This window comes from Taudactylus pleione, unplaced genomic scaffold (genome assembly GCF_031769625.1).
Source record: "Taudactylus pleione unplaced genomic scaffold, aTauple2 ptg000370l, whole genome shotgun sequence".
Taxonomy (NCBI): domain Eukaryota; kingdom Metazoa; phylum Chordata; class Amphibia; order Anura; family Myobatrachidae; genus Taudactylus; species Taudactylus pleione.
This window is the reverse complement of record NW_028284771.1, coordinates 6,223,019-6,235,516: the sequence shown is the minus strand read 5'-3', so window position 1 is coordinate 6,235,516 and position 12,498 is coordinate 6,223,019. Positions and strand designations below refer to the sequence as shown.

Here is a 12,498-nt window from a genome sequence, read left to right as displayed (position 1 = left end):
TAATCATTCTGGCAATGTAAGTGTACCTTGTGACAACCCGGAACGATCTTCCACAATAGAACAATGCTGTCTTTAAGTCTGACTTTGTTTAAATCAATCTGACTGGCATCATGACTGTTCCAGCGCAGGTAAAAGCAGCCGAGGTCATATTAATGCTGGGTACACACTAGAAGTTATGACGTCCGATCTTGCGGATTGGAGTGGCATATTGGGTACATTGTCTAGTGTGTACCCATGATATATGCGCTCCCGCGGGTCGTTTGCAACACCCCCCCGTCGGACCCAGCATCGGCAAGTGTGTATGCACCTGCCTCATGTCGGGTCCCTTCGTTGGCGATGTCACGCTGGATACACATGGTCTAATGTGTACCGGTCCTAACACTGCATTACCAGAAATGACACAATGTTATCCCTTTGAAAGGCATTAATACCTGCTCTTACAATGCCGGATTAACGTAAAGTCATTTCAGCAGGTTTTCAACAACTAATAGGTTATCAATTTGGGATGCAGAATGACTATGAATTTGTGGAAAATTAGTTAAGTGTAGATCTATCTATATAGATAATTTTAGGTTATGAATAAAGAGGCTTTCCACCATCAAATTAATTTGCTGAATTGGTTTATATCTGCTAACCCATACATTTTAGCATCCCTCTAAAGTAATTATATCATCAGGCAGGATTGTTTATTTTTTGATTTGCATCAGATACAATAAAATTTTATTTATTACCAGTAATTTATGTAGCGGACACATAGTCCACAGCACTTACAGAGAATATTGGGTCATTCACATCAGCCCCTGTCCCAATGGAGTTTACAATCTATATTCCCTACCACATGTTCACACACGTACATTTTTGGTTGGGAGCCAATTAACCTACCAGTATATTTTTGGAGTGTGGGAGGAAACCGGAGCGCCCAGGGGATACCCACGCAAGCACGGGGAGAATATACAAACTCCACACAGTTACAGCCGTGGTGGGAATTGAACCCACAACCTCAGTGCTGTGAGGCAGTAATGCTAACCATTACACTGTAATATTTAGAGAGCAGCTTTACATCTTATCCCAGTGTACCAAAATAGAAACAGTGCACCAAAACAGAGACAGCATTGGTTGCTCAGTTAAAGGTATGGTTGAAAATAATAAACTATACATTTAATAAAAGTTGCAGGAGGGTACGTACAAGGCAACAAATTCAAGTCACTTGAGGGTAATAAATCCCTCAGTATGGGAGAAACAAACTTCCCTAGTTCATCAAGCATCCACAGATTAGTGCCTAACATGGATATGTAAAGTACACAGGCAGTAACAATCATGGACAAGCATCATTCGTCATGAAGCATTGGCTGTAAACTAGGTCAGTGGGTACTCACTCTTGGATTTAACAGAGGCTACAAAGTTATAATTAAGTTCAGTGTGTTTGGCAGGTGCTTTATTGAGGTACGAAGCTGTATATCTGACATGACAAACAGCCATTAATCCAGCCCATATTGCAGGATTATCTGTAAAGAAAAACAAATATTATATAAAATACTACATCTTAAAAATACTGAGGCCGATTCAGAGTTGGGAGAAAAGCGAATACAGGAGTAGCACCTGGGTAAATGCTGGATGCTATTGTATGTTGCCCACAAATGCTGGGCAGTTTTATAATTACAATGCACGTTAGATTTGAGTTTAGACTCGCCCCCATGAACTGTATATTCTCCCTGCACATGTTACATCCTCACCATCTGCATAGCAACAAGGTTTTGCCAAGGTGTAAAGCTATTCCTTTTGCTTTGCGCCCACATCTGAATCAGCCTAAGTAAAGCAAGTAAAAAATATGGCGTATATCAAACTAGCCCCTTCCCAAAACAGTGTTCTATTCGTGTGTGTACCGTACAAATGGAACTATACAGATAAAAGATGATATTCATTTAAGTTATCGATATGTCTCCTTAGCTAAAATGAATTACTTAAAATAAATTATATTATTATAAGAATACACAAGAGGGCAGTAGTGTATCAAAATATAATGGGAATAGTATAACACTGCCATTAAGTTTAAGGATATGGAAAAAAAAAAAGAGGAGTTCTGCAACCAAATAAATGCACAAAGGGCCTGATTCAGTAATAGCGATTACGCACGCAGTCTCACTGTGAAGATATGCTAATACTCTGCGATCGTAGCACAACATAAGGACGCCCACCTTAGCTTGCACACTTTGCTAGTCTGCAAAATAATTGAGTATAATTGGAGCCTCCACAGTCTGACCTTTCTCAGAAATTGGTAACCTCATCGCACGCAGTGAAAGCCCATGCTGCGTATGGCATTGTAAGGTCAATTTATGCACACCCCTGCAACGGCGTTCAGACGCACTGGCACGCCAGTGGAGGAACTTGCGAGTGTTGGGCCCAGGTGCAAAGGAGATTAATGCGCTTACCTGTTTCTTATCCTTTTCTTTGATTCCATAGGGGACACAGGTTCTACGCTGGGTATAGGTTGGAGGTATGGAGTCCGGGCACCACACACAGCCCCGGCTCCCTCCTCGCCCTATACCCCGCCCCCAGTCACAGGCAACTCAGTTAACAAGCTTAAGGCAAAGAGCAAGAAGGAGGAGAAGGAAAACCGGCCCAAACACACAAGAAATGTAAACAGGATAACCGAAAACAGAGCAAAGCCCTGCAAGCCAGGTGCGTCAGGGTGGGAGCCCTGTGTCCCCTATGGAATCGAAGAAAAGGATTTAACAGGTAAGCACATAAATCTCCTTTTCTTCTTCCTCCATAGGGGACACAGGCTCTACGCTGGGACGTCCCCAAGCTATTCCCCTAAGGGAGAGGACGCTCCTGGGCTGCACTGAGGACTCTTCGCCCCCAAAAGCCCCATCAGGGGTGGCGAAGATGTCAAAGGAATAAAACTTCAGCAATGTATTGGCAGAAGACTAAGTGGCCACCTTACACAGCTGCACCGCAAAAGCACCACGTCGCACTGCCCACGAAGTTCCCACCGACCGGGTTGAATGAGCCCTCACCACGGACGGAGCAGGAAGGTCCGCTGCAGCATAAGCATGGCGAATAGTCAAACGGATCCATCTGGCCAGCGACTGCTTAGGAGTCGGCCAGCCCAGTTTGCGAAAGTTATACAGGACAAAGAGCATCAGTCCTGCGCAAACCCTCTGTCCTGTCCACATAAATCCGGAAGGCCTGCACGACATCTAAGGAGGCCCCCTCTGGAGAAGAATCCGGAACCAGGAATGAAGAAACCACAATCTCTTCATTAATGTGAAACCACATTAGTAAGGTGACCTAGTTACGTTTGAAGCTCAGTCCTGGTAAAAGATTAGAAACGTAGAGCGACATGACAATGCGCTGAAGTCTGACACCCGTCGGGCAGAAGCTATGGCAAGGAGGAAGACAATCTTTCAGGTAAGCCAACAAATGTCCACCATGTCCAAGGGCTCAAAAGACAAAGACTGAAGGGCTCGAAGAACCAGAGACAAATTCCAAGGAGCCACCGGTGGTACAAACGGAGGTTGTACGTGGAGGACACCTTGAAGAAAGAGCCGAACATCAGGCAACAGCATGATCTGTCTCTGAAAGAGAACTGCAAGAGATGAAACCTGCACTTTCAGTGAAGCAAGGTGGAGGCCCAAATCCAGCCCCGCCTGCAAAAAGGAGAGAACTAGAGAGTCGGAATGACCTGGGGTTAAGGTTCCTAGCCAAACACCAGTCAAAGTAAGTCCTCCAAACCCAATGGTAAATTCTAGCAGAAGAGGGCTTACGGGCATTGAGCATAGTGTCAATGATTGACCTGGAGACCCTCCTCTTAGCTCTCAATACAGATGTCTCAAGAGACACCCCGTCAAAGCGACACGGGCCAGATCCGGATGAAAGCACGGGCCCTGAGACAGCAGATCTGGCCACAGTGGAAGACGCAGAGGCCCTGTAGATCCACGTACCACGCCCTCCGCGGCCGATTGGGAGCCACTAGGATCACCGTGCCGCCCTCCAACTTCAAATTGCGGAGTACCCACGTAATTAGAGAGATTATAGGGAAGATATACAGGAGCGGAAAGGTCCAGAGCATCCACTAGAAAGGCAGCCGGATCTCTGGTGCGAGAGCAGTACCTCGGAACTTGGTGATTGTGTCGAGATGCCATCATGTCTATGAACGGTGAAGAACCAGGAGATGAAAGATTTCCGGATGGTAGGGCCCATTCACTCGAATGAATGTCCTAGCGGCTTAGGAAGTCCGCTTCCCAATTTTGTACTCTGGGAATGTAATCCGCTGACATGGACGGAAGATGCCTTTCTGCCCATAAGAGAATGCGGTTGACTTCCCTCATGGCGGCACGACTGCGAGTACCGCCTTGACGGTTTATGTAGACAACAGCCGTTGCATTGTCGAACTCTACCTGGATAGGGCAACTGCGAAGAAGAGGCAAAGCCTGACACATGGCCCTGTAAACCGCTCAGAGTTCCAGAATGTTGATCAGCAGTAGGATCTCCTGAGCCGACAACTGACCCTGAAAAGTCTGCTGGTAGGACACCACCCCCACCCTTGAAGACTTGCGTCGGTGATAAGGAGGACCAAGTTCTGAACCCAAAAGAGACGACCCTGGTCAGATGGGACCCCTGGAGCCACCACAAGAGGGAATGACATACCTCCTAAGAGCGAACAATCGTCTGGGACCTGAGTTGTAAATGGGATTTGTCCCACCGGGCTAGAGTCTCCAATTGAAGAGGCCGGGAATTCAACTGGGCATACTCCACCATGTTGAAGGTGGAGACCAGAGAGCCCAGAATCTGCATGCAAGAGTGAATTGACACCCGGCGGTGACGCAGGAACAAACAAATCTTGGACAATAAGACCCAAACCTTTTCTACCGGGGAAAACACCCGCTGAGCCCTGGAGCTCAGCAAGGTTCCTAAATGCACTATTTCCTGAGAGGGAGTCAGAGAGGATTTCTTCCAATTGATGACCCATCCGTGAGCCTGGAGAAGATCCACCGTGATCCGAATGTGCTACCCGACAACCTCCTGAGACTGTGCCAGGAGAAGCAAGTCATCCAGGTAGGGAAAACTTTGGATTCCCCTGTTCTGAAGATGAGCCGCCATGACCTTCGTGAAGACCCGAGAAGCCGTGGAAAGTCCAAATGGCAAAGCCCGAAATTGGAAATGATCCTCCTGGACTGCAAACCTGAGGAATTGCTGATGACTGAGATGGATGGGAACATGCAAATAGGCATCCTGGAAGTCTAAGGAGGCCATGAAGTCCCCCGGCTCCATGGCCAGAATAATGGAGTGAAGCGATTCCATTCGGAACTTGGGAATCCTTAAGTACCTATTGAGAGACGTCATGTTTAGAATTGGTCAGAATGACCCATTTGGCTTGTGAACCAGGAACAGACTGGCATAGAAGCCCATGCCCTGCTGAGACATGAGACCCAGAACAATGACCTTGGTGATAGAAGAGAGCGAATGGACTGCCTCAAGACTTCTGCCTTATCCTGATCCAAAGGAAGACTTGTGGAAAAAAACTGGGTCGGAGGATACTCCCGAAAGGTCAACACGTAACCCTGGGAGACCACCCCTTACCCAGACGTCCTCCTTTGTCGCCTTCCAAATTTCAGAAAAGAGAAGAAGCCGGCCTCCCACACTGGTGTCCCCCAGGTGGAGGCCCGCCCCGTCATGCAACAGAATTGTTGGCTGGCTTAGCAGCCGGGTGTCTGCTAGACCAGGGTGGCTTAGAACCATTGACAGAGGAACCCTGGGACCTAGAGAACGACAAGCCATTGGCTTTACCCTGTGGACGAAAGGATAACAAATTAGAAGATCGTGACCTGGGAAGGCAGAAAATTAGAGTTATGGTAGACTTACCTAGATAACTGCTTTTCTTCGAGGTCCATAGGGATCCACAGGGATACCATGGGAATATTATGGTTGGAAGATCAGGCACTAAACAGTTAAAGCTTCTGCTCCCAGAATGCTCTGGGTCCTTCCCCATATATACCCTGTCCCTAGCCATAGGACTTCAGTTTAGTTAACAAGTCTCAAGGCAGAGAAGGAAAAAGGAGACGGAAGAACAATCGTACACCAGAGACACTCTTGCATAAGATGAGGGAATCTGTGACCGAAAGAATATAACCCAATAAAGCCAGGTGCATCAGGGTGGGTGCCCTGTGGACCCTATGGGCCTCGAAGAAAAGGAGATATCTAGGTAAGTTTACCATAACTCTAATTTTCTTCTTCAGGGTCCATAGGGATCCACAGGGATACCATGGGAATGTCTTAAAGCAGTTCCCCTAGGATGGGAGATGCTCCTGAGCAGAAAGGAGAACTTGTTGGCCAAAGGAAGCATCCTGAGAGGCAAAAGTATCAAAGTCGTAGAACCTAAGAAAAAAGTGTGGAAAGTAGACCACCTGGCTGCCTTACACAACTGTTCAGCGGAGGCACCACGACTAAATGCCCAAGATGACCCTACAGAGTAGAATGTGCAGTCACCGTGCTTGGGACAGGGAGATCAGCCTGTGTGTACACCTGAGAGATAGTCATGTGTAGCCATCTTGCCAGAGTCTGTTTATTAGCTGGCCATCCTTGTTTGTGAAAGCCATATAATACAAAAAGAGCATCTGATTTTCTAACAGAGTTTGTACGCTCCACATAGATACGGAGAGCACGAACTACATCCAGGGAGGCTTCACCTACAGAAAGGTCTGGAGCCTGAAAAGCTGGAACAACAATTTCTTAATTCACATGAAAACGGGACACAATAGGAAGGTAACACTCCCTTGTATGAAGAACAGCTTTATCCTGATTAAAAATAAAAAAATGGGAGTGACAATAGAGTCGCTGCCAAATCAGACTCTGCGAGCAGAATAGCAAGAAGAAAAAGTGTCTTTGCTGTTAACTACTTTAAATCCACAGAGTCCAAAGGTTCAAATGGGGAAGTTTGTAGTCCCTTAAGAACCAAAAACAAATACCACGGTGTTACCGGTGGAACAAAAGGAGACTGAAATTGCAAAACTCCTTGGAAAAAAATTCTAACATCTGGTAATGAAGCAATCTTCTTCTGAAACCAGACTGACAGTGCAGAAACCTGCACTCTCAAAGTGGCCAGGCGTAGACCTTTATCTAATCCTGCCTTAAAAAAAAGCCAGTACCCTGGAAATCCTGAATATTTTAGGATCATACTTCCTATGGGACCACCATTGACCAAAAGAATACCAAACTCTGTAATAGATGTGGGCAGAGGCAGGCTTCCATGCCCTAATCATTGTTTGAATTACAGAACTGGAAAAACCTTTCGCTCTTAGGATGGAAGATTCAAGAGCCAAGCCGTCAAAGCCAGACGGGGTAGGTCCGAATGTCGGCAGGCACCCTGCGTTAGCAGATCCTGCCATTGAGGAAGAGGGTATGGACTGTCTATGGACAGATTCTGGATGTCGGTGACCCAATGACGTCTGGGCCAAGCCGAAGCTACCAGTATTACTGTTCTGCCTTCCAGCTTGAATTTTCTGAGAACTCTTGGGAGTAGAGAAATTGGAGGAAAGAGATATGCCAACTTGAAATCCCAAATTACTGCCAGTGCATCCACGAAGGCTGTTAATGGGTCTCTGGACCTGGACCTGTACATGGGGACCTTGTGTTTGTGGTGTCACGCCATGAGATCTCTCTCTGGTAGACCCCATTTGTTTACCAGGAGCTGAAACATTCCCGGATGGAGAGACCACTCTCTGGCATGTATGCCCTGGCGACATAGGAAGTCTGCTTCCCAATTGAGTACTCCCGGTATGAATATTGCCGAGATAGCCGGAAGATGACGTTCTGCCCAAATCAGAACCTTTGTCACTTCCTTCATGGCTGCATAACATCTTGTGCCTCCCTGATGATTGTGGTAGGCCACTGTAGTCGCATTGTCGGACTGAATCTGGATCGGCCTGCCCTGGAGCAGGTCCTGTGCCATGACAAGAGCTCTGTATACTGCTCGCAGTTCCAGAATATTTATTGGCAGATGACTTTCTTGATATGTCCATCTTCCCTGAAAGGTGTGATAACCTGTCACTGCCCCCCATCCGCGAACTCTGGCATCCGTGGCAAGAAGCACCCAATTTGGAATCCAGAACCGGCGCCCTTTGTTTAGATGATCCTTTCTCAGCCACTACAGGAGGGAGTGACAAACCACTGGAGTTAGAAGGATCCTCTGAGACCTTATAAAATGATGCTGTCTGTTCCACCTGGAGCATATCAATCTTTGTAGAGGCCTGGAATGGAACGGAGCATACCCCACCATATCAAAGGTGGATACCATTGATCCCTGGACCTGCATTGCTAACAGAATGGATACCCTTCGCTTGCGTAGCAGCTTCCATATTCGCAATAATAGATCTGCAAACTTGTCCTCTGGCAGAAACACTAATTGTGCCCGAGAATCCAGAAACGCTCCCAGATGTACCATCTGCTGTGTTGGAGAAAGTGACGATTTCTTCCAATTGATTATCCAGCCATGCCTTTGTAGGCAGGCTATAGTCAGTTGAAGATGGTTTTGTAAAACAACCGGAGTCTGTGCCAATATAAGAACGTCATCCAGATATGGCAGAATTCTGACTCCCTGACGCCCGTGATAGGCCGTCATGACTGCCATTATTTTGGTAAATACCCGGGGAGCTGTAGATAGGCCAAAGGGTAGAGCCTGAAATTGGTAATGTTGCTGAAGGACAGCAAACTGTAAGAATTGTTGGTGGGATGGTATAATAGGAACATGCAGATATGCATTCTGAATGTCCAGAGAAACCATGTAATCCCCCGGCTCCATTGCCAAAATAATTGACCGGAGACTTTCCATACAAAACTTGGGTACATGGATAAACTTGTTGAGGGTTTTTACATTTAGTATAGGGCGATAAGCCCCATTCGGTTTCTGAACCAGAAACAGGATGGAATAATAACCCCTTCCCTGTTGAGACACAGGAACCGGGATTATTACCCTTGCCTGCAGCAGGGAGGGAATGCCTTCCTGAAGGACCAACGCCTTGACCGCAACTGATAGAAGATTTGTGCAAAAAAACTTCTGGTGGGCATGTCTCCTGGAAGTGGGGGGGCATACCCCTGAGAGACCACTTCTTGGACCCAGGCATCTGTAGTTGTCTGATGCCAATAATCCGCAAACTGAAGAAGTCAGCCTCCCACCCTCGGACCCCCCAGGAGGAGGCCCGCTCCATCAGGCCGAAGGCTTGCTGTCTCGCTTAGAAGCTGGAGGTCTTGCCGGGCCAGACCTCTTAGTTTCCGCATATCTAAGCGACAAACTATTTGGCCTAGAGGAAGACTGAAGGACTGAAAAGAAACCTGCCTAGATCTAGTCTTTGACACAGATGGCAGACCTACAGATTTTGACGCCACCAGAGTACAAATTATATTATCAAACTCTGCTCCAAAAAGTACCTTTCCATAGAAATTTAAGACTTCCAGCGCCCTCTTTCAGCCTGTATCAGCTTTCCAAGATCTTAACCAAAGGGCCCTGCGTGCCACTATTGATGCTGATGATGCTCTAGAAGCTAAAATTCCAGCATCCACTGCAGCCCCTCCCAGATAGGAAGCTGCTTCCCGTATGTTGGAGATATTCATCATCTGTTCTCTGGTAGCATTTGGTAGTGAATCCTCCAATGCCCTTAGCCTTCAACAGCTTTGGCTACCCAGGCTCCAACCATAGCTGGACGAGTAACTGCTCCAGATGACGAAAACTTTTCTTTAAGACAGGCTTCAATCTTTTAGCGAAGACGCTATTGGAATAGGCAATGTAGCATTTCTGATTAAATGTGTTACATGAGCATCCACAGTAGAAGGTACTTCCCATTTAGTACATACAGAAGGTGGGAACAGATACAATGATGTTTTTCTCCTATTCACATAAAACGTTTATCAGGGTTTCCCCATGCCTCCTTGATAAGCTCTGTAAGCTGTTCAGATAGAGGGCACTCAGTTTTGACCACCTTCCAGTGGTGATAAACATTGGAGCCTTCTTACTATGAGCTGGTTCAGCATCCTGAATATCTAGGACTGATTTAACTGCCCTCACAAAAGAAGGAACATCCACTGTTGACGCGTGGAGGGTGGGCAGGGCAACCCAGACGCGCGAAACCCTTCGTAGGGACTGTGTCTGGGTCGGAGCTGCCGGGGGAGCGCCTACCTCCCCCCCTAGGCTGCGTTAACCAGCCGGGTACACTGGACTCGTGGCAGCAGAAGTGTCTGCTGTCGATCCCCGGTGACAGGCGATAAGGCCCCGGCTGGTGTAGTGAGGATGCGGACAATCCCAGGCCCTGACCACAGCGGCTTCTGGTGAGTCTCTGACACAAAAAGCAAGGACTGCCGCATGAGATTCCTCGTAAGCGAGGAATTGCCTTACCGGACATCTCCAAACATCCGGTGCAGTCCAGGTCGCAGCATTGCTGCTAGCTAAGCTCAGTCGCGACCTGCCGAAATCACCACAATTACTGATGTTGCGGCCCGGCGGAGATAGATTGAGTCGCATTATCTGCGTCTTAATACAGATGCTGAGTACTGCTGACTCAAACATAAGAAAATAAAACAAAATAAAAGCTTAGGACTGCCAGAGCAGTCCCGTTACAAAGGTGCGTTTTGATCCTGCTGCTCCAAAACGAACAACTGAAGTCCTATAGCTAGGGGCAGGGTATATATATGAGGAAGGACCCAGGGCACTCTGGGAACATAAGCTTTAACTGTTTGGTGCCTGGTCTTCCAACCATAATATCCCCATGGTATCCCTGTGGATCCCTATGGACCCCGAAGAAGAAAGGCTGTCTCAGATGCTGCCACTGTAGCCACTATTTTATCCAATTCTGGACCAAAGAGAACATCCCCCGAAAAGGGGAGAGCTTCAAGAGCCTTTTTAGAAGCAGAATCCGCATGCTAGCTGACACTGAAGAGGCCGAAACCTTGGAAATTAGTATACCTGTGTCTATAGCGGCTTCCCCAAGATAAGAAGCTGCCTGCCGGATAGTCTCCACGAGAGACAAAAGATCTTTCCTGTGGGTACCTGATGTAAAGGCCATCCTCCAAGGCGTCTGCCCAGCGACCGATGGCCTTGGCAACCCAGGCTGATGCAAGGGCAGGGCGAGCTACTGCGCCTACATTAGAGTAAATAGACTTAAGGATCCGACGGCTAGGAAGTTGGACTTATCTTAAATGATGCCATGTTAGGAAGAGGAAGGGTGGTATTCTTGACCAGGCGAGCAGCATGCGCATCGACCAGAGGAGGAGACTCCAATTTAGCCCGATCGGCAGCTGGCAAAGTATAAAAGGAAGTAATGCGCCTAGAAACCAGGAAGTGCCTATTAGGGTGGGACCAAGCCTCTGTCAAAAGGTCCTCAAGCTGCGCTGACTTAACTGCTGTGATCAAGGAAACTACGTCAAGTTGAGGCTGGGAATCTTCCATAAATAGAAGAAAACTCCACATCAGAGGCAACAGATAAGTCTTCCTCCTGTTCGGCGGGAACATCATAGTCAGAATCAATATCAGACAAGGGCGTAGAGCTGTCTCTTTTAGAAGGCTTAAAGCTTAGAAGCGCACTCCCTGTTCAGCATCTGTCTGAAAGACTCAGACAACTACGCTAACCTCTGAACTGACCGTATAAAGAATTGCATCCAACGAGGCTCCATAGCAGAAGGCAGCAAAGGGGACGGCATCACATTGGAAATCTGGGCCACACCTGAAGGACCACCAGCTGGAGGAGCGACCACAGGGGCCTATCCACTACCTGTAGCAATACGTGGGAAAACAAAGAAATCCAAGTAGGTTCATGGCTAGCAGGAGCAGCTGAAGGGGCCTCCTGTTGTGAAGTTGTAAAACAGCGAACGCAGAGACCATTGTGGTCTGTAACCTGGGAAGAAAACACAGCAGTACAAGCACTACAATTACCCAGCATAGAATCACCCACCTCCTTGGAAGACAAAGTACAGAAATCCAATAAGAACCCCACACGCCAGAGCAAGAACTGTGATGTGCAAATAAGGGCAGAGCAGAGAATGCAAATGCACCACAAATAAGCAAATAAGTGGGACTATGCAGAGATTGCGATTATGCAAAGTACATTAACAGTCAAACATACAGAAACATTCAATGCATTATAAAAAATGCAGTAAACGCTCAACAAATCAGCCCCAAAAGGGGAGGAAGGAGCAATATGTATAACCTGACCACTGAGGGCGAGGAACACAGTAGACCAGGAGCCTGCACTCTCCAAAGACAAGCTGTAACTGCAGGCACTTTGCAAATGGCTGCCCAGTGTCTGTGAGGAGGGGAGAGAGGAGGAATGACCCGGGAACAGACTTCCTTATGAGGGAAAGCGTCCAGGGACGGGGGAAGAGATAGCGGGGAAAGCCTACCTCCCCCTTCTGGAATGGAATCCAGGGCAAATGGCCGTCTACATCCGCGGTGCCCCGCTGCCCTGGTGGGGATGTGGAGATGACCTAGGTTCCCCACTGCCAGCACCGCCG

At 47.6% G+C, this 12,498-nt stretch overlaps 1 protein-coding gene across 1 annotated transcript in view; it reads right to left on the bottom strand.

The window, feature by feature from the left end:
* SKIC3 (SKI3 subunit of superkiller complex) overlaps positions 1–12,498 on the bottom strand; it is a 156,659-nt gene that overhangs the window by 20,918 nt on the left and 123,243 nt on the right. Inside the window, exon 35 of the mRNA XM_088444673.1 lies at positions 1,377–1,505. Coding sequence (XP_088300799.1) covers positions 1,377–1,505 — 129 coding nt within the window. The remainder of the gene's footprint in view (positions 1–1,376; positions 1,506–12,498) is intronic.